Here is a 23,299-nt window from a genome sequence, read left to right as displayed (position 1 = left end):
AGAAAATGAAAAAACCTGCTTTAGTAATCATTAACCAACTTACCAATATCAATATTCTCTCTTCCAAGAGACACTAATGATAAGAAGAGGATTTCTCGGTATAAACTCCTATAAAACAAGTATTTTTAAAGTTAATGGGCAAAGAACATAAAAACACATGGTGGTTTTTTAAAATGGTGAGCAATGATTAAGCTCTATAGTTAACAGCAATGTATCCACTGGTTTTGATATCACTCCACAGTTATGTCACCTTTTGCAACACTGAATTTCTATTTCAAATTAAAAACTTACGGGCATAAGGCTTCACACCAAAAACTTTTAAATGGCTTACCTTCATTATTAACATTTTAACAATACACAGTTTCACCCTTGAACAATATGGGTTTGAGTTCCATGGGTCCACCTACACTTTTTTTTTTTTAATGTTTATTTTTGAGGGAGAGAGATGGGGAGACAGAATCCAAACAAAGCAGGCTCCAGGCTCTGAGCTGTCAGCACAGAGCTGGATATGGGGCTCAAACTTGTGAACTGTGAGATCACAACCTGAGCTAAGTCAGATACTTAACAGACTGAGCCACTCAGGCACCCCCACACTGTTTTTGTTTTGCTTTTCAATACAGCAGAGTCCTATAAAGGTATTTTCCTTATAATTTTTTAGTAACATTTTCTTTAGTAACTTTATTGTAGAAACACAGTATATAATACAACATACAAAATGTGTTAACTGTTTATGCTATAGGTAAGGCGTCTGGTTAAGAGTAGGCTATTAAGTTTTGGGGTAGTCCAAAATTATACACAGATTATCAATTCCATGGGGGAGGGTCATTCAAGGGGTCAATTTAACTCTACAATTAAAATTTGCAAAAGCAGGGTCTTCTCTCATCTTTTGCCACTTGACAAAGTAATGTTAATTTTTAAGTAAGTTCGGGGTCCAAAACCCTTGGACACACTGTGAAAGGTGGTGTGGTCTCTTTACTATTTAATCTACCAATAAAGGATGAACCATATTTATTTGGTTTGTGAACATAATACTGTCAAAAGCCAAACCTTAAAAATGAAGGAAAGCTTAAATGAAGTGATTCCTGAATATTTTAACAGAAAAAAATTGCAGAGTAATGTTGACTCTGATAAAGCTTCATCATATAGCTTTAAAAGGTTCAGAAGCCATAACCTGTCATTTCTAATTTTCCTTCCCTGCCCTTAAACTACAGATGCTTGAAACTAGCTGCTCTTTAGTCTGTGAAGGTCATCTCTATCTCAACTGTTGAGATTACAAAAGGACCCATCATTTTCATAATCAATTCATGCTCTATCACTTCTGAAGTTATCTTCAAAGATGCCACAACCAAAGAAACTTGTAGAGTACCTGGAAACTGTTAATGATTGGTAGAATTTATGATGCCACTTTTCTGAAGTTTCCACTGAAAAATTTACTCACGTAGAGGCTGGAGTACTGATCTAAGCATGTTAGCAGAAGCAGGAAAGCTCCTTATCCTTTGTAATTCACTGTTTCCATCACGTTCCTAAATTGTTTCTATTCCTAAATAGGTTGTTTTTTGTTTTTTTTTTAACTATCCCACAAGAGAATAAAATATAAGATGTGCAGGTTGACAGGGCCTGAACAAGCAGTACACATGTATAATAACATCACTGTTAACAAATTCATCGAAGCTTTCCAGTGAATAACAGCAGTGGTTCCCAAAGACGCAGTACAGTTTAGACATTCATGAATCACCTCCTAAAATTTAATCTATTCCTCTATACCAGAACTTTTGTTAGGTTTGCTCAGGTATGAAAGGAAACTCTGGGTAGCACTTTTCAAAACAGGTGTGCTTCTTTTACAATTAGAGATATTTTTTAAATAATACTTAAACATGAAATTGAGTGGCAAGAAGCAAAAATGATTATTACCTTTGTCTTTTCATGTCTGGCTTTATTAGCTGTGAAAGTAGGTTGATGGGTTTCAGAACATCATTATGTTGAATACTCTGCCTGATGGTTTCTACTAAAGTGCTTGTTGCTTCTTGTTCCTCTGACAGAAGAGACAATTTTTTTTCAGAATCTAATAAGAAGAACACAGGAAGTAAGAATAATTACTTTTAAAAGACTTTTTTCCAGAACTGTAGCATTTTCTAGTTTTCTATTCAACACCGCCTCCCCCTTAAGAGTAAACTTCTGTGTCAATGTGACCAGCTACAAAATGTTTTTCCTGCTTTCTTCAGATAGGAAAGGCTTGTCCCTTTGACTTTTCTCTGAACACAGGGGTTCCTGCTTCAGGCTGGGATGTGATAGTTTGTACTCCAGCAGCAATCTTATAACCATAGAGCAACCTTAACTGATGGAAACACAAGACACAAGTAAGACACAACACAAGGAGCCTGGGTCCCTGATGACAGAGGAGTTGCCTATCAGTCCTGGAGTGTCCACTTCATAACTTCTCTATGGGAGAGAATAATCTTTACCTGTTTAAACTTCTGTTATTTGCCATTAAATATAGCCGAGTATAATCCTAATTGATACAAAGGCAATTCTAGAATTATTAAGAACAAACATTTATACAGATTTCATAGATTATAAAAGTGCTTCAGTATTGTACTGGAATTGAATCATGCTGACATTCAAAGTATACAAAATCAATGAAGTGTGCCTGGCCCAGAATAAAAGGAAAACTAATACTGCAGGTAATTCCAGCAGCCGTACAATTTTATTTATACCCATGTGAGTTGAGATGGGAATATGTATCCAGTAGCTCCCTAGTCAGTCTCATTGAGAATCCATCATAAAACCAGCTGTTGTATTTTTCATACAACACAGCCCCTTAGTAAAGGTTAACTAGTAGTACTTCATTTGTGTTCAAACAAAGAAACAGCAAAGCTCTCTATTACAAGGGGAAATACTGGCTCTTACGGGCTTTGATTCTAGCTCTTCTACCTGCCACATGATGACCTTTGTATATATTTGATTTTTATGCTATGCTGTGATTTTAGAACCTAACCCAAATATAATCTGCAACTTCACTGTTTCTCATTTAGTTTAATTAACACTTCGAGATATAATTCCCAAACCATTCAATACACCCATTTAAAGTGTACAATTCAGTGGTTCTCAGTACATTAAGCTGTACAATCATATTATCATCCCCAAAGAAATCTCCTGTCTATTAGCAGTCCCTCCTCTATCTCCCAAACCCCTCAGCCCTAAAAATAATACTTTTATTTTTAAATAATATTCCACTGTATGGATATGCCATATTTTATCCATTTATCAGTGGATGTACATTTAGGTGGTTTCCATTATTTGGCTATTAAGAAAATGCTAAGCACAGTGCACAAATTTTTATACATAGGTATGCTTTCATTTCTTGGTATATACTCAAGAGTGCAACTGCTGTGTCTTATGACTACTCTACTATTTTGAGGACCTGCGAAACTGTTTTCCAAAGTAGCTCCACTATTCTTTATTCCACTCAGCAGTGTTATGAGGGTTCCAATTTCTCTATATCCTCACCAACACCAACACTTGTTAGTGTCTGATCCTTTAGATTATGGCCTACCTACTGAGTGGGAAGTGTCTCTCTTTGTGGTTTTGGTTTGCATGTCCTTGAGGTCTAATGATATCGAACATCTTTTCATTTGCTTTTGGCCATTTGTATAACATCTCTGAAGAACTGTCTATTCAGATCCTACTATGGTCTGAATGTGTCTCCCCAAAATTCTTATGTTGAAAGACCTCATATCAAATGTAATGGCATTAGGAGGTGAGGCCTTTGGGAGGCAATTAGGTCATGAAGGCAGAGTCCTCATGACTGGATTAGTGCCTATAAAATTTAGTGGTGGGGGGGGGGGAGGGTGGTACCAGAGTTCCCTCATATGAAAGGATCTAATGAGAAATCTGCAACCTGGAAGAGGGCCCTGAACTGTGTTGGCACCCTGATCTTGGACCCACAGAACTGTGAGAAATACATTTCTATTATTTATAAGCCACCCAGTCTTTGGTATTTTGTTACAGTAGCCGAATGGACTAAGACAGATCCTTTGCCCAGTTTTAAAGTGGGTTGGTTTTTTATTGTTGAGTTGTAAGAGTTCTTTGTATGTTTTGACTTTAAATCCTTTTTAAGATGTATTATTTGTACATATCTTTCCCCTAGTCCATGGGTTGACATTTTTGATGGTTTATTTTTCAGCACAGAAGTTTTTGATTTTAATTGTCTACTTAATCTACTTTTCCTTTTCTCACTTGTGCTTTTGGTGGTGGTATATCTAAAAAGGTCTGTGTCTACAAGGTCATGAATATTTACTCCTATTCTAAGACTTCTACAGTTTTAGCTCTTACATTTAGATCTATAATCCATTTTGAGTTCATTTTTATGTATAATTTGAGGAAGTGATCCATCTTTGCCTTTTTTTTTTTTTGTTTTGCATGTTGCTCCAGTGGTCCCAGCACCCTTTGTTGGAAAGACTATTCTTTAGGTCTTAGACTATTCTTTAGGTCTGTTTTAGCCTATTGTTGGGTTGATCCCTTTATCATTATATAATGCCTTTGTCTCTTTCCACACTCTTTTGTTTTAATGTCTATTTTCTGTCTGATAGAAGTAAAAAGCGAAAGATTTATACAATCTGAAGAGAAACCAGAGTATTATTTTTTTGTCTAACATAAGTATTGCTACCCTATTTGCTTTTGTTTGTTTTGTTTCCATTTGCACACATATCTTTTTCCAGCCCTTCACTTTCATTCTCTGTTTATCTTTAGGTCTAAAATGAGTCTCTTGTAGGCAGCAAAGAGATGGGTCTCTCTTTTTTTTTTTTTTTTTTTTTAATCCATTCTGTCATCCTCTCCTTTTGATTAGGGCGTTTAGTCCATTTACATTTAAAGTCATTATTGACAGGTATGTACTTACTGCCATTTTAATTGTTTTCTGGTTGTTTTCATAGTTCTCTATTCCTTTCTTCTTTTCTGGCTCTCTTCCTTGTGGTTTGAGGGTTTTCTTTAGTTTTTATGCTTAGATTCCTTTCTCTTTTTTTTTTTTTTTTATAATATAGGTGTTTGATTTGTGACTACCATGGGGTACACGGAGAGTGTTAATATTGGCTCCCCCAAGTGTCCAGCTATCTAGGCTAGGGGAGGAGAAGAAAAACAGTGCCTGCCAGCACTTTTGTTCCCAGAGAAGTCTGCAGATCTCTGCCCCTTTGGTACATGTCCTAAAATTAGTCAACAAATCTCCTTCACATATACCCCAGGCACTTTTCAAACTGCTGCTGCTTTGCTGTGTCCCCAGCAAGTTACTTAGCATGCTGGCTCTTTAAAGGTAGGGACTCAGCTTCCTATCATCCTCTGGCTCTCCTGGAGTTAAGTGCTGCTGATTTTCAAAGCCAGAAGTTATGGGGACTTTGCTTCTCAGTGCAGGTACCTAGTATGGGGTCCGATCCCCTCCTTCCTCCCCCATGCTTATGATGCTCCTCCCACTTGTAGTTAGTTGTACTGGAAGTATGGTTCCCAACTGCCCTGCTGCCCCTTTTTGATATGGACTTCTCTCTACAATTAGCTTTGGAAGATCTGTTTCACCAGTCTCCAGGTCATTTTCAGTTAGTTCAACAGATGTAGCTGTTGCTTCAATTTGTCTGTGGGACAAAGTAAACTCAAGATCCGTCTACTCTGCCATCTTCCCTCCTTTTTCTTTAATAACTTTCACCAATTATGGTTGTTTTGCTAGGAAGCGGGTCTCTGAAAATCCTCTTCCAGAAGTCATTGAGAAGTCATACCATTCTAAAAGCCATCACCCACTTAATTGTTCTCTTTTAATGTCATTTACATGCCAATTCTTCATTTAAAGCAGCCAATCAAGGCATTCTTGAGAAATAAGGCCATTCTTGAAAATGCTAAATTTTATTTTCATCATAAATTATAGAATATTTTGAAACACTTGTGCATTTCAAGAGAGGTGGGAAATAACTAAAGAAATAGCAACACTATCATTTTCTAACATGAAATTTCAAAGCTACTTGGCTATTTAAAAAAAACATAAAAATATCTGAACTGAAACCACAACAACAAAAACGACAAAAACAGCTTATAATGTACTTAACTATAATTTTATGACTAGCATTTTCAAGGGAAACAATCCAAATAGCAAAATATTAATAGAGTTTTTGAAAAGGACAATCTAATAAAAATTAAAAGTGAACTGTTCCCTTTCTCTTCCAAGGAGCCACTGTTAGTAGTAGTTTTAGACCTTTTTATTTGCATATATTCAAAACACAGATATTTATTTTGGGGTTGATTTTTCCAAAGAAAAAAAAGAAAGAAGATCATACACTGTTCTGAAACCTGCCCTTTTTCACTCAATATATGATGGGCATCCATCCTTTCAGACACCTGTATGCAAATGACCCTTATACTTTTTCTTGGCTGCCAACATTTCATAGTATGGATTTATCTCAATTCTCCTGTTAGGTATTTATGTGAAGTTTTTAAAACAAATAATCATACAGTAAGCATCACTGTACAGAAAGCTTTGCATATGCTTTCTATAGAACAGAGCTGTCTTACTGTGATTGCTGAGTTTAAGGATATCCACATATTAAATATGGATAATATAGTCCACACTGTTCTCCAGAAGTATATCATTTGCACTTCTAACAGTGTATCAAAGTGTTCTTTTCCTTCATATCCTCAAAAAGACTGGATTTTAATTATTAAGATCTTTTGCTATCCTGATGTAACTAAGTTTGTATTTTTCCTTTTTTAACAAAAGAACTTGATATTTCATTAAGTAAAGAGATTGAGCATTTTTTCATATTTGTGTTAGGAACTGAATTATATCTCCTCAAAATTCATATGTTTGAAGCTCTAACCCCCAATGTGGCTATATTTGAAGATAGGGTCTTTAAAGAGGTAATTAAGGTTAAATGAGGTCATAGAGTGGGAACCTAATCCAACATAACTGGTGTCCTCATAAGAAGGGAAAAAGACACCAGGGGGATGCACATGTACACAGAGAAAAGGCCAACTGCAAGCCAAGGAGGGAGGCCCTGGGAGAAACCAACCTTGCTCACACCAGTTCCAGACTGTGAGGAATGAATTTCTGTTGCTGAAGCCACCCAGTCTGTGGTATTGTTATAGTAGCCCTGGCAAACTAACATAAACTATGCAACGTTTCTTCCATGAACTGCCTACTGATGTCATTTGTTCATCTCCTGGGTTGTGTCGTCTTATTGACTTAAAGGACTATGGAACAGTGAATGATACAACTTTTTAAATGCTCTGTAAAAATATGTTCTAAATACAAAAGACTGAAAATGAAACCAGAATCTTTGAGATTAGTATCCATGTAATTAAAATTATGATCTTATACCAACACATCCAAATTACTCTTAAACTATATAGAATTTACTCTCCAGGGCACCTTGGTGGCTCAGTAGGTTAAGGATTCAACTCTTGATTTCAGCTCAGGTTATGATCTCACAGTTTGTGAGTTTGAGCCTGGTGTCAGGCTCCGCACTCACAGTGCAGAACCTGCTTGGGATTCTCTCTCTCCCTCTCTCTTTGCCCCTCCCCTACTCACACATGCACTTGCTCATTCACTCTCTCAATTAAAAAAAAAAGAATTTACTCTCCAAATACCTAACCAATTGGCATTTGACAGAAAAATCACAAAACACTCTTCAACTCCCTGATGCAGTTAAATGGGTCAGTACAAGAGCAAATCAATTTGATCTAAAGTGGCAAGATTTTTGAAAGAAATAATAAAAACATATGAAAAATTTTAAAGTAAAGCAGAATAATTTGTTTCTCTCATCTCAATTTTTTACCTCACTAGTCTATTCTTCTTTATTGTTTTTAAAATTTTTTAATGTTTATTTTTATTTTTGACAGGGACACCGCATGAATGGGAGAGAGGGAGACACAGAATCTGAAGCAGGCTCCAGGCTTTGAGCTGTCAGTACAGAGCCTAACGTGGGACTCAAACTCATGGACTGCAAGATCATGACCTGAGCTGAAGTCAGACGCTTAAACGACTGATCCACCCAGGCACCCATTATTCTTCATTATTGTTAAATAGTATTTTACTGTATGGATTGTACCACAATTTGTTTATTTATTCACCTATGAAAAGATATATGGGTTATTTCCAGTTTGAGTCTTTTATGTCTTTAATTCTAATTTACTTACTAAAATTCCTCCATGAGACATACAAAGGTTCTCCTGGTTCCTGATGAAGGTTGATATTATCCCATAATAGCTGAATATACACAAGTTTGCTATCCTGGGACAGAGATGACAGAGGAAGCTAAAAGAGATCAATAGAAAGTATTAGTACTCTAAGCATAATAATTACCAGTGGATCTAGCAAAGCTTGGTTATATAAAATAAAAGCGTTCTTTTGAAACTGTGGACCTAAAATTCTAAGCAAAAAATTTTGATTTTTATTTGTATTGATACATATTCCTACTTTCTGAGGTGCATATTTTTCATTCCTACTTCCACAGATTGCAAAGACAACTTGGTAACTGGCACAGTGGCCACATGAAAGATTAGTTACCATTAGAACAAATTTTAAGGTAGAGAAAGTACAATAGTTTCTACTATCTTGTGCTGTTTCTTAAAATAAATGAGTCAAAATAGAGTGTAATACTTTAAGAAAATATTTTCTTGTGCCCCTGGTGTGTGTTGGGGTGTCTCTAATCAATATTATAAATGAAGGAACTCTAAAAGCCCACTATCTCCAATGGAATCGGGCACCCCAGCCCAAGTACAGTAAGGGCTTTAAAGTCAGACAGCCAGACTGTGGTCTTGGCTCCCCGTCACGTAGCAGGTGTGTGACCCCGTGGAAATTACTTAACTTCTCCAACTTTTAATTATATCATCTGAAAAACATGCATAAGAGGAGTCCTTTAAAATAAAGTTGTTTTGAGAAGGTCAATTGGTGATATGATAGTTCAGAATAAAAGCTACCTTTTCTAGCCACCCTTGCAAACTAGGTATGACCATATAACTAAGTTTAGGCCAAACAGATACATAGAGAAATGTTATGTACAACTCCAGGAACCATCCCTACAGAAAGAAGACACATTCTTCTCCATTCATTTTTATCCTTACTGCTGGCTGGAATAGGGACATGATGGCTAGAAATAGGCCATCCTGGACCAGGTATAGAACTTGGAAATGAAGGTTATACACAGCTGACCAAAAAGACAGAAGGATCTCAGGTCCCTAAGACTACATCATCCCAGGACCACCTTCCCAAACTTTGACGTGAGAGAGAAATAACGTACATCTCGTTAAGGCACTGTTGTTGTACACTTGTTACTCTGAAGTTAAGCCTCATTCTCACCAACACCAACGTAGTACAAGTATAGAAGTTGGTACCCTACCTGTACACCTCCATTACAATGTTCAGATGTGAGGATAAGTCCTGGCAAGTTACTAGGAAGGTCCAAACGTCTGAAATACCAAACGAGGTTCCAGAAAATGATTGGATGTTTATTGATGAAAGAGGATGTGTGAATCACTTGATCACCTTCATTTTCTAGCAAAGATTCAAGTTCTTTACGAAGCACTAGAGGACTCAAGTAGGGCACAGAAACAGGGGGAGGATTGGGTCTTTTTCCTAAAGGATCCTTTAAAAAATAAAAATACAGAAAGAAGTGAATATTATCTATTCTGTGTATGTTTAAGAGTACTTCTCAAGGAGATTATGCTCTATCCTTTCAAAATCAGTTACTTCAGAACCATTGCTACATGCAGTATACGCTAATGAAAACCTAAAAAAAGAAAAGAAAGTACTTAATCATAAATGCCCTTATGTTAAATGATTACAAAAGAAAATAATCCAGAGACAGACCCTAAACATACAGAGTTTCTCTATCAGATTGATTTTTTTTTTCTTTTCAACTTTTACAAAAAAAATACTACATTTCAGGGATGCCTGGGTGGCTCAGTCGGTTAAGCATCCGATTCTTGATTTAAGTTCAGGTCATGGTTTTCATGGTTGTGAGACTGAGCTCTGCATCAGGCTCTGTGTTGAGCATGGAGCCTGCTTGGGATTCTCTCTTTCCCTCTGCTGCTCTCCTGCTAGTGTGTGTTCTTGCACACACATGCTCTCTCTCAAAAACAAAACAGAAAGAAATACTACATTTCAGATATTTATGATTATTCCAAAAAAAAAAAGTTGACTCTATCTTCTTCCTACAATCTAAATAGATGGGGCAATTTTTGTGTTAATATTATTTGAGGACTCCTTTTAGAATTATATCTAATGTGCTTTCACATTTGATTGCAACAGCTAAAGAGCAGTCTTACAAACAAAGGAAAACGATGCCAATTCAGACTTTCTAAGTTGTGCAAATTATAATCAGAATAAAATGCTTATGACCAACTCATTAATGGGTACCCCTAGTGCCCAGGCTGTGGTCTCCAAATACCATTTCCTCAAAAATGAACCAGAGCTTCTTAGAGAAATGGCTGATTCTAGGTCTAGAGAAAGAAATATTAACATGAGCGTGAAACATCTTGTCATATAAGAAAGCAAAGAAGCTTTGTAAAAAAATTAGAAAAAGGCTGCTAGAGATGTGTCAAAAGAACTAAAACACCAACCTGTAGAGGCTTCTAGCTGATCAAAGATGGATGATATATTAATAAGGATAACAACAGCAATGGATGTAAACCTATTTAAATTAGTGAGCTCATAATGATACTCTATTCCTCCAAATTAATTCATCACCTTAGAGGATGCTAGGAATCCAACCTGTTATTTTGAAAACTGGTAAGTAAAAGGAAAAATATTTGTCCCACCTTTCCAAAATAAACTGCATTTTTGGAAAAGCAAACAGAAAACATGGAGGATGTTTCTCTTTACAGATGTATCCAACATATATAAAGACAATTAGACTACCAGCCTTGAAAGCTGGAAATGAATAATCTGATGTAGGCAATGAGGCATTAATCGCTACTAGCATCACAAAGAAAGTTCATGTCTTCTATTGAGGGACATTCTACCACTGCAATTGTCTTACAAAAATAAACAACCAAACAAAAACCTGAATGTGATCAAGCTTCTAGATATAATTTACCAATTTATAGCGTCATAATCAACAAATACAGTTGCAAGGCTAAAAAAGAGGGTCTACAGATGTAAAATGACTAAAAAACAGATCAACCAATTGGTAATGCATAGATGTTATTTGATCCTCATTCTTCAAACTACAGAAGACACACATACTTCACATTTTTAAAATAGAAATTTGAACAGAGACTGAATAATTTGATTTTTTTTGGTTGTATAGTGGCATGTATTTTTCAGAGTCCTTATCTCTTAGGAACTACATACTGAAATATTTACAAATGGAATATATGATATTTGAAATTTATTTCAGAATAATCTAGGAAAGAAGTGAATAAGGATATACATAAAAGAAGAATGGCCATAAGTTGAAAATTACTGAAGCCAGATGATGGGTCAAAGGGACTCCGTATACTCCTTTTATTTTTGAATGTACTTGAAATCTTAAAAAGCTGTTAGTCTTGGGGCACCTGGGTGGTTCAGTCAGTTGAGCATCTGACTCTTGGTTTTGGCTCAGGTCATGGTCTCACAGTTCATGAGATTGAGCCTGGCATGCAGCTCTGCGCGGAGCCTGCTTGGGATTCTTTCTTTCTCTCTCTCTCCACCCGTACCCGCCCCCCCCCCCCATTCTCTCATTCTCTCTCAAAATAAATAAAAATTTAAATAAATAAAAATCAATCAATCAAAAAATAAAAAGTTCTTAGTCTCTTTATCTTATCACTTATGGTTAAAGAAAAGCCACTAAAGATGGATTATGTGCTATTCTAATAAATACTTTCATGAACACACAGATAATTATGATGTTGTTACCTACCACAACTTCCTGCAGACTGTTGGGAAGACTGACTGTTGAAATGCCATGAAACGGTCGCTGGGAAAAGTCAATATTTTGCAAGGGACCCCCAACACTGTGACTTCGCGTCAAAGATACATTTCGCTTTGATAAACTATTAGGCACAGATGAAATTTTCATGGTTTGGACTTCTCCACCGGCTTTCTTTATTTCATCACTTAAAAAACATGAGGAAGAAATGCTGTATTTGTGCTGTAATACAATCTCAATTTGTATACCTAGAGTATTTTCTACAGTGAACTCTGAGTCTAACTGAATATATTGGAGAAGAATCAGTACCACCTTATAAGATTAAATTTTCTTCAGGCATTTCTGTAAAAGTGGTCAGGAGAACAGGATGGGATGGATAATTCTGGTGACAGATGGGAAGAAGAGGACAAAGGGTAGACAATAGATATTCTTTTTAAAAGATTAAGTGCCCATTCACAGTTGCTTTATTCAAACATTATTTCCTCTTTATTAAACAAAATCACCTAGAATTATCCTGCGTCCAACTAGATATTACAGATGAGTATTTAACCTCTACCAGGCCAAGATCCACCTAAGGGCAGAAACTAGATCTTACTTTTTTATTTTTAGTGCTTAGCATAATGCTCAGCATACAACAGGCTCTGAATAAACGTCCGATTCAATCAGTATTTAAGAGGAAGCGGTGTATTTCACAGTAAAGAAAATATCTCTCTGGAAACTGGTACTGAATACTTTTTACTACAGAGAAGTTCATTCTGTAAAAGGACACTGTAAAACATTAAACATAGTTTCAAAAACGATTGATCATCACATTTGTTTATTAGATACTTAAACAATGTATTGTAGTAAAAAGTTAATGTTAAATTTTTTAAATGCCAGAACTTAGAGGCTCCTAGCTGGCTCAGTCAGTATAGTGTGCAGCTCTTGATCTTGGGGTCATGAGTTTGAGCCCCAAGTTGGGTGTAGAGATTACTTAAATGAATAAATAAAAACTTAAAAATAAATTACATAAATAAAATGCCAGAACTTACGCCTACATAAGGCTGTCTTTAAAGATGGAATTTTTACAAGGGTACCCAATTTATAATGAAGAGCTCTCTGTACCCTAGAGTACCTTGATTCAATTGCAGAGGTTGTCTCTTCAGTTATGGTCTGGTTTTGTTTGGGGAAATCCATAAAGTTGATCAAGTCAGGTTCTGCTGAAGCGGACACAGGTTTGTGCTCTGAAGGTTCGCTTGCCAATGGAATGCTGCCACTTTGTAAACTGTCACCAGAGGTGCTTGGTTTCAGGAAAAAGCTAAATAGGGAGCAATCCAGAAAAAGTCTTTAAAAATCCTAGAATCCTCTAAATTTCATATTTAGAATCACTTTAAGGTAAAGGAGTCACTGAGGAATTTTACAATCCATAGAAGTATCATCTATTTCAAACACACACACACACACACACACACAGCCCCCCCCCCCCATTCTCTCTTCCTCTCTTGTCGTAAACTTTTTTAAATGAAAAAGGTCTCAAAGTCATTACAGTTCAATGCAACATCCTTTCAGAATTGAGAACCATTAAAGAAAGCTATGAAGGAATATGGAAAACAAAATATTTCATTAATTTTCTGAGTTAAAGAAGAAAAAGAGCAGCAATGGCATTTTATCACATATTAACCTACAATTGTTTATAATATCCTCCCCCCACAGATATCCATTTTGTCTCTAGTCATTTCTTTCCCCCTTTATTCATTATTTTGTTTTCGTCTTCTCGTCTTATCTCTATCCATCTCTTTCTGGGTGGGGATGGGGTGAGTGTTGGGCCTTGCAAGGGACATTAAGAGAACTTCCTGAGGCTGTAGTAATATTCTGTATTTGATAAAGGTTTGGTGTGCACAAACATATACATTCAATTTTCTTTTGAATTTTTTTAAATGTTTATTTATTTTTGAGGGAGACAGAGAGAGAGAGAAAGAGTGTGTGCAGGAGGGGGACAGAGAGAGAGGTGGGAGGAGGGTGCACGGATAGAGAATCCAAAGCGGGCTCTGTGCTGACAGCAGCGAGCCCAATGTGGGGCTTGAACTCATGGACTGCGAGATCATCACCCAAGCCAAAGTCGGATGCTCAACCAACTGAGCCACCCAGGCTCCCCCACATTCAATTTTCAAATGGTACGTTTTAAATTTGTAGATTTTCTTATATACAACTTTATTGCAAAAGAAAAAACTGTAAACAAATATTGAACTTTAGTTAATATGTATGCTCAAGTCTTTGGGGGAGAAGTGTATTAATAATGTCTACACCTTCTTTCAAATGAATAAAAACATAAGAAAAATTGGTGGATCGATGGAGGGATAGACAGTTGATAAAGAAAGTACAATAAAATAGTAATACAAAGATGGATATTTGGGTGTCACTGTAAAAAAAAGTCTTTTAACTTCACAGCAAGTTTGAAATTTTCCATAAAGACATATTTGGGGGTGGAAATCAATAATGCTCCTTTACACTCACTTAGAAAATATAAAATAAGGTAGTTAACACAATAGCTTAAGAAGCACAATTAACACAACAAAAAAGTATAAGACTAGGGAGAATAATTTAAGACCCTATTAAAAGGACACAAAGGATAATCTAAAAAAATGGAGATATATACATACCATGCTCAAAGATAAGAGAATAACACTAAAAACGTCCATTTTCCCCAAATAAATCTATACAGCTAATGCTGCAATCCCAGTGAAAACTCCAGTTGGGACTTCTTTGGGGAGGAGGGGAAACTAAAGTTGCTCCAAGCAAAATAAATAATTAAAACTCCATGATGGGGGGCTTCCCTTATCAATCAGACACGACACAAACAGTATTGACAAAAAAGAACAGGGAACACAGAACCAGGGTGAGGTGTGCATGGGAACTTGAAATGTGATAAAGGTGCTGCTACCTATCAATGAAGAAAGCATGGAAAACCAGCTCATTACATGGAGAAAAGGAAAGTTGTATCCCTACCATCATACACAAACACAAAGGTGGACTCCAGATGGATTAAAGACCTAAATATCAGAGGTAAAATATACAGCTAACAAAAGAAACTTTAAGAGAAAATCTTCATGTCCTACAGATGGCAAACAACTTTTAAAACAAGGCTCCAAAATGGGGCGCCTGGGTGGTTCAGTTGGTTAAGCGTCCGACTTCGGTTCAGGTCATGATCTCGTGGTTCATGGGTTCAAGCCCCATGTCAGGCTCCGTGCTGACAGCTCACAGCCTGGAGCCTGCTTTGTGGATTCTGTCTCCCTCTCTCTCTCTGCCCCTCCCCTGCTCGTACTCTGTCTCTGTCTCTGTCTCTGTCTCTCTCTCTCTCAAAAATAAATAAAACATTTAAAAAACAAAAAAACAAAAACAAGGCTCCAAAAGCACAAATCATAAGGTGGAAAATTAATGGATAATGACATCAAAACACATTATTTTAAGGAATTAATATCAAGAATATTCAAGACAGACATCAACAAGAAAAAGAAAGCTAATATAAAAATGGACAAGGTATAAACAGGTAATTCATAGAAAATGCTGGAGGAGTGTCTGGGCGGCTCAGTCAGTAAAGCATCCGATTCTTGATTTCAGCTCAAGTCATGATCTCATTGTATGTGAGATTGAGCCCCATGTCAGGCTCTGTACTGATAGCAGGAACCTGCTTGGGATCCTCTCTCTCCCCCGTCTCTCTGCCCCTCCCCTGCTCTCTCTCAAAATAAATAAATAAACTTTAAAAAAAAAAAATAAAATGCTGGAATAATTCACAAGTATATGAAGAGATAAACTCACTAATATTCAGAAAAATTCCAACAAAAACAAGATACCACTTTATACTCATCAGAAGACAAAGACCAGAAGAAATGATAATACCAAATGCTGGTAAGGATATACAGAAATGAGAATTCTTGGGCACTAACAGTGGGGGTGTTGTCATGTGGTAAGCAATCTTCCACTGTTTATTCAAATCATGCATGAAAATGACCTAATGACTTCACTCCTAAGACTACTATTCTTCACAAGTTTAGAGAGAGATATATTTTACAGTGCACTGCATCACTGCAGTGATATTTATAGTAACACAATACTGGAAGCAACTGAAACAACAACAGGATATTAGATGACTAAAATGAGATATTAACTTCCTACAGGAGAAAAAGGAATAAATTAGATGTACATATAGCAACTCAGATTTTAAACTTAATAATAAAAATAGATACGTTCAACAGTATTTTAATTATGTAAGTTAAAAATGCATAATTGTGAAAAACAATGTATTTCATGAGGATATATATTCAAAGAGACATCACACACCGTAGAGGCAATGTCTCTGTTGGATAAAGGAATGAGAATGGGAATGGCAGGGGCTGGGGGGGGGGGGTAGAGCTAATAAAAGATGGCCCTTGCACAAACCAATGATGATAGTGCATCAGGAATTAGAGTATGATTCCACTCAGCTCCACACCTGAAGCTAAAAGGAAAAATTAAGCTAAGAAGAAATACCTGTACAACTGGAGAATTTTTAAAAAAAAATTTTTTTTTTCAACGTTTTTTTTTTATTTATTTTTGGGACAGAGAGAGACAGAGCATGAACGGGGGAGGGGCAGAGACAGAGGGAGACCCAGAATCGGAAACAGGCTCCAGGCTCCGAGCCATCAGCCCAGAGCCTGACGCGGGGCTCGAACTCACGGACCGCGAGATCGTGACCTGGCTGAAGTCGGACGCTTAACCGACTGCGCCACCCAGGCGCCCCGGGAGAATTTTTTTAAAAGCAGCTAAAGGTAGAAAGCGAAGTTCGTCTGTTCCATAAAACAAATAGAATATTAAGTATAATTACTTAGGTAAGCAGTTACCAAACTCCCAATTACTTAATTACTAGATCAGCTAGTCTTTCTATTGCCTAGAATTCGGTCATTATGCCACACAGAGCACTACCATAAAGAGGCAACACGTTAGAAGAGTCAAAAAAAAAAACCCCGTCCCCTACACCTTCATTTTTTCTTCTAGAAGATGTAAGACAGCTGAGACAGAAAGTTTAAAATAATGATAAATATTAAAGTTTTGAATTATCTATACAGTTCAGCTCTAAGAATTAACTACTACTGGTAATCATATGTTAAATAAAATGGAAAAGTAGTCTCCTGTAGTGCTAGTATTTTCCACACAAATACTGAAAGTGAAGGAGAGAAAGGAAAGGGACACCTGGAGTGTACCATAACTATTTCATTTTTCTCCCAGGAGTCATGCCTTCTGGGAGGACACTCACCTCTTAAGGGAGCTTTGACAATACTAACCTTGCAGAGCCTCTCAAGTCTTTAAATTCTATATTGAGAAGAGGCAAGAAGTTGCTTTTACAGAATGGACAGGTTGTATTCAAATTTGAATCATCTGCCGTCCATCCAGCCATAATTTCTTCATCATAAACTAACGCTCCACAAGCTCTGCATTGTGAACAACTTGACATCAAAACCTAAGAGCAGAAAAGTGCGAACACTGAGAACCTCCACAGCAAAAAGTCATCTTAACAGGCCATCCTCTGGGGACACAGAATTTTATTTATTTTGCTGATCAAATTTGGACTGAATAGTTTAATCACTTTACAGATAAAGCTACCAGTTTATGGCCTTACTTACATAAGACAGGAAGCAAATTCAACAAAATGATTTACTCTCCTGCCCACAATGGCATCAAAGAATTCTGCTAAATACCATTCTGAAATAAAAATGTGTACAGCCACATTATCACGCGCAGAAGGCAGAACTTTTACCTCCATTGCACAATTCTGATAGATGCTAGACATGCTGGTGTTTTGAGAAGAACCATGGTCTGATTTTTCAAAGTCCTGCCCTTTTACACTTCTTGGAAATGGAGGTTCACCTAGAGAGAAGTAAATGTCATAACACACTATGTGTGAGAATGCCCTTATTCTTTGGAAATGCATACTAAAGCATTTAAGGGGGAGTATGATGACGTCTGCAATTTATTTTCAAATGGTTCAGTATAAAAATTTCTATACATATATATATATATATCTAAAGTTAACAATAGTTAAATCTAGGTGGAGAATCTATATATGATTCTTCACTATATGATTCTTTCAACTATTCAGGACATTTGAAATTTCTCATAATAGAATGTTGGAAAAAACAGACTTAAAAAAAATAATTAAGTACTAAGAAATGACAGTGACATAGCCTAGGGAGTCTCAAACTCTGGTATACATTCTATTTACCTAGAGCACTAGTTAAAAATACATATTCCTAAGGCCCCCGTCCCACAGATACAGTCTCAAAAGCTTTAGCCTAGAGCTTGGACATTTGTATATATTTTTAAACTAATCCCCCATGTGATTCTGACACACACTAAAGTTTGAGAACTAATGATATACTCCACAAACGCAACTAAAAATAAACTTAGGTGACCATACTACTTAGAGATCATATAAAATAAGTGATAGTATCGTGTGGTCATATAAAAAATCTGTCAGCTCATCTCAACAAATGGGGTTTATTGCACATGCAATAGTTGCAGGGAAAGGTACGGGCATATAACTTGTAGCAGACGGCAATCCTTTCCATACCTGTTGAGTATTGCAGTTTTCCTACATCTCCACTGCTGCTGCTACTGCCAAGGCTTGTGTTGCTCTGGGTAAGTTCGCTGGGAACCAACCCTGAGACACTCGTGTTAGGTGACATATTCTCCCCCAAAATATGGTCTTCAAGGCCAGCGGGGAAGCTGTAATCTCTGTTAGTTTCCTCCTTTAATTGAAAAGAATAAAACCCCACATACATAAATAATACCTTCTCCAATGAGAATATATTCATTCCACCCTTTATGGAATTAAACTTCTCTGGAATTCTTATGTAAATTATCATCCCCTTATTTTTCAAAACCATGAACTCTTCTCAGCATTATTGGGAATTTCCTTTCCACACTCTAAGATATTCGAGTAATGACCTACAACACTTTAAGATTTTGTTGTGCCCCTGGTGTATGTTGAAGTGTCTCTCAATAATCAATATCATATGGGGCGCCTGGGTGGCTCAGTCGGTTAAGCGTCCAACTTCGCCTCAGGTCACGATCTCTCGGTCCGTGAGTTCGAGCCCCGCATCGGGCTCTGTGCTGACAGCTCAGAGCCTGGAGCCTGTTTCGGATTCTGTGTCTCCCTCTCTCTGACCCTCCCCTGTTCATGCTCTGTCTCTCCCTGTCTCAAAAATAAATAAAACATTAAAATTTTTTTTTTAAATAATCAATATCATAAAATGAAGTAACTCCAGGAGCCCACTGTCTCCATTGGAATTGGGCACCCCAGCACAAGCACAGTAAGGGCTTTAAAGTCAGTCAGCCAGACTGTGGTCTTGGCTCACCATCATATATTATGTATATGACCTTGCAGAAATTATTTAACTACTCCAACTTTTAATTATATCATCTGAAAAATATGGATAACAGGAGTCCTTTAAAATATGGTTGTTGTGAGAATTTCATCTGTCAATATAATTTTCAGACAACAACCATCAATATTAGAGGCATAAAATATGAATAAAGTTCCAAACACTGTAGTTCTGAACTCCTGCAAGTGACTGTTGACACTTTAGATAGAAAACATTTCAATAAGCAGTTTCCTTTTTGATTTTTTTAAATGTTTATTTATTTTGAGAGAGAGAGAGAGAGAGAGACAACGTGAGCAGGGAAAGGGCAGAGAGAGGAGAGAAAGAATTCCAAGTGGTCTCCGTGCTGTTAGTGCAGAGCTCGATGCGGGGCTCAATCTCACAAATCATGAGATCATGACCTGAGCTAAAATCAAGAGTCAGACACTTAACTAAATAAGCTACCCAGGAGCCCCTCCTTTTTGATTTTTGCTTTAAAGAAGACTTGTGTCTTGTTATAAAACCATGTTAAATGATATAAAACTTAAACAGACATGCAAAACAGGAAATATAAGCACCTAATAGTGGGGTGCTTGGGTAGCTCCGTCAGTTAGGTGTCTGACTCTTGATTTTGGCTCAAGTCATGATCTCATGGCCGTGAGATGGAGCCCAGCTTGAGATTCTTATTTTTCTCCTCTCACTCTCTCCCCCTTTCCTGTACTTTCTCTCTCTCTCTCAAAAAAAAAAAAAAAGCATTTATATTACCAACACTACACAGCATAATCAAAATCTTGATGTATGTCCTTCTAGTCATTTTAAAATATGCATATATAATACATTTTTACAAAATAGGATATTATTTTTTAACTTATTCTCATATAATGTATTTTAATGTCATTAAATCTACATTATTTAAACCCCTGAAACCTAATCCAGTTTACTGATGTACTGTTATGCATTTAGTAAATCTCTATTGCTTAAATATTCAGAATGCTCTTAAACTTTATATAAGTTACACTGATGAATTCTTTCGAGTTATTTTTACACATAATTATTTCCTTAGATTAAATTCTGGATAAAAGTTATAAACATTTTTTATGGACTTTGTATCCATTCCTTCATTTGAAAATATTTACTAGGTATAACCTATTTGCCTCTGTCAGGCTCTAGTACCAGGGCCATAGCAATAAAAAGAAAAGAAAGATTAAGGTCTGTGACCACCTAGAATTTATAGTCACACATTCCAAGTCAAATTACTCTGTAGAAAGGTTTTATTATTATTAACACTGTTAGATAAAATTTCAAAACTCAAGTGGTTCATTTGGTTAGTTTACTTTAACACAAAGCAAGGTTAAGATACTTTTGAAACTAGTTTATTTGGCCTTTCCTTCACTGACCTTGTAAGCTCTTTAAAATGCAATAAAATGCAACTGTGTCTTATAGTACTCAGTATTGTACTTTTGATTCAATTAATAGTTTGCCTATAGAATAAAGTTTTCTTTCAAATGGTATATAAATCTTATTTGTCCAATTTCATTTCCTATGTCTCTAGCTTCCTATTTAGAACTTTAGCAATCTGAGATGGATTGTGTATTATCTTGAAAATGCATGTTTTATGCCTCCATGCTTTTTCACATTATTCTCTCAGATACACCTTGTACCACCTTATCACTTTGACTAACCCAAAATTTAAAATTTATCCACCCAAACCCAACTTACATATCACCTGCTTTGCTCTTTTTGGACAGCCCCCTGCTGGAACCCCTTCTAAGATATTGCTTTCTTCTTTGCTATTACAGTAGTTTAAAAGCATGGACTCTAGAGTCAACCTCCCAGAGTTCAAATTCTAGTTCTGCCTCTCACTAGTTGTGTGGACCTGGAGAAATTAATCAACCTCTCTAACTCTTAGATATCTCATCTATAAAACAGGGATGCCAACAGTACCGATGTGTGGGGTTGCTATGAAAATTATCAAAATAGATATATAGCTTATGAGAGTACCTGTGACATAGTGGTGAACACTTATAAATGTTTGTCTTTTCTACTAAAGTGCCTAAATACTATATAATTCTGTAAACACAAAGGTGAAATTTTAATTAAATTTTTTCTATAAAACAAATAAGCAAAATTTCCCCACTTCTACTTCATAAAAAGGTCTAATGACTAATTCTCTTTACAATAATTTTCAAAAGAATTAGCAGTTTTTGTGATGCAGTATGAAATATGTAGGCTAAGTTGCAGAGTGATTTCACATATATGTAAGAGCTAACATAGATAAAAGTTATTTAAGAGTGAAGCGCTATGGGGCGCCTGGGTGGCTCAGTCGGTTAAGCGTCCGACTTCAGCTCAGGTCACGATCTCGCGGTCCGTGAGTTCGAGCCCCGCATCGGGCTCTGGGCTAATGGCTCAGAGCCTGGAGCCTGCTTCCGATTCTGTGTCTCCCTCTCTCTCTGCCCCTCCCCTGTTCATGCTCTGTCTCTCTCTGTCTCAAAAATAAATAAACGTTAAAAAAAAAAAATTAAAAAAAAAAAAGAGTGAAGTGCTATGCAAACATAACATGGCATTATTAAGTATTAATCATCAGTACTTTCAAAGAAACAACGTATTAGTTCAGACTGATCTATGGAATTATAAAGTAGTCCTGATACTCTATTTCTTTATTATTAATTTCCTCACATTTAGGTTCAGGTCATTTATTTCAAGGAAGAAGTAACATATGCCTCAAGTTTAAACACCAAAGTTACCAGCAATCTCTGAATAATAATTTACATATAAAAAAATATGAGAAACATGCCAGTATCAGATAGACCACACACATAAAACACTCTTACCTCATCATCTGAGTAGCTATAGGCAGACGCTACAGCTACCCACATCTTACTGGCTACCGTAGCTGCTTGTTTCATGCCAGATTTGAGTACATCGATCTTGGGTCCTGAGAGTATATTATCTAGCTTTAGTCCTGACAAAGAGTTTACCACAGAGCCCAGCGAGCCATGTGGTGAAGACCGCACTAGTGCTGACAGAGAAGGTGAACGTTCCTTGTGAGCGCGAGAGGGAGTCTGCTGCTTGAAACGCCCAGGGAAAGCTTTAGACCTAGATTCTGCAGGAGAGCTCTTTTCACTTTCAGGAACTTCCTGTGCTGCCGGACCGTGCTCTAAAGGTAGGCTTGATCGCCTCTCTAGAGAGTGAATACATGCAGTGATGGTGCCAGACTCTCTGCTTCCCTCTCCGTGTAATTCCATACTAGCAGACTTGCTACCCAAAGGACTCTTTAGGTTCATATAGCTTTCAATTTCATCAGCCAGATTGCGTGCAATAACTGGAGAAGACATCTTATCTTCAGAATCTTGAGATTTTACTCCAGTACATTCAGTGGCCAAAAGAGACAAAGGATCTAGTCCAGTTTCAACATCCTCCCTCTCAATAGCTTTAACAACACCATGTAAACTACTCCTCTTATTTATTACATCTTTGGGTTCTACTTTCAAGTCTCTGGGCTGATTACTATCATTCTGGAGACTGTCACATGTGTCCTTTTTCATAGTAGTTTTCGCTGCACTGTCCTCAATCACAGGTTCCAGGAGCTCTTGGCTCTCTTCAAGCATCTCTAATACCGAAGAAGATCTGTGCTCGGAATCCCAAGTGCTTTCAGACACACGAGTCCTAGTATCAACTAGATGACAACTGTTAGCAGTCTCAAAGCTGTGGGTGCTCGCAACACGGAGTGGAGAAGTCTTAGGACAGGCCAGTGCGGCTGTGAGAATCTTGGCATCTGCTCCCATCATAATAGCCACTTCACTTGAATTCAGATCCAAACTGCTCTTCTTAAGCAACATTCCAGCTCGACTTTCAGAACTGAAACTACAACTCCTCTCTGGGAAATGCTTTTGCCTTTTATCTCCTCTATCACCATTCTTCTTGGGATTAGTAACTTCACCAAAGACTGCATCTTCAACTGGATCTTGAGTAGAAAATGGCACATTTGATGTACTACCTAAAAGGGAAGGTACAATATTAAAAACGAAACTCTATTTTCCAATA

General features: G+C 36.9%; 1 protein-coding gene across 7 annotated transcripts in view; it reads right to left on the bottom strand.

The window, feature by feature from the left end:
• Nucleotides 1-23,299, bottom strand: part of DENND4C (DENN domain containing 4C) — a 125,954-nt gene that overhangs the window by 3,498 nt on the left and 99,157 nt on the right. For 6 of the 7 annotated variants that reach the window (XM_040481351.1, XM_040481352.1, XM_040481354.1 and 3 more), the window contains 10 exons: nucleotides 22,087-23,252; nucleotides 18,466-18,643; nucleotides 17,653-17,762; nucleotides 17,180-17,355; nucleotides 12,997-13,179; nucleotides 11,874-12,069; nucleotides 9,372-9,617; nucleotides 8,170-8,287; nucleotides 1,912-2,062; nucleotides 44-108 (listed from right to left, as the gene is read on the bottom strand). In XM_040481351.1, the coding sequence (XP_040337285.1) occupies nucleotides 44-108; nucleotides 1,912-2,062; nucleotides 8,170-8,287; nucleotides 9,372-9,617; nucleotides 11,874-12,069; nucleotides 12,997-13,179; nucleotides 17,180-17,355; nucleotides 17,653-17,762; nucleotides 18,466-18,643; nucleotides 22,087-23,252 (2,589 nt within the window). Of the gene's footprint in view, nucleotides 1-43; nucleotides 109-1,911; nucleotides 2,063-8,169; nucleotides 8,288-9,371; nucleotides 9,618-11,873; nucleotides 12,070-12,996; nucleotides 13,180-17,179; nucleotides 17,356-17,652; nucleotides 17,763-18,465; nucleotides 18,644-22,086; nucleotides 23,253-23,299 lie in introns of those variants that run through there. The other variant, XR_005792470.1, reaches the window with a different exon arrangement.

Source organism: Herpailurus yagouaroundi, unplaced genomic scaffold (genome assembly GCF_014898765.1).
Source record: "Herpailurus yagouaroundi ecotype Mexico unplaced genomic scaffold, PumYag 160, whole genome shotgun sequence".
Classification (NCBI taxonomy): Eukaryota; Metazoa; Chordata; class Mammalia; order Carnivora; family Felidae; genus Herpailurus; species Herpailurus yagouaroundi.
This window is presented reverse-complemented; position numbering and strand designations above follow the sequence as displayed.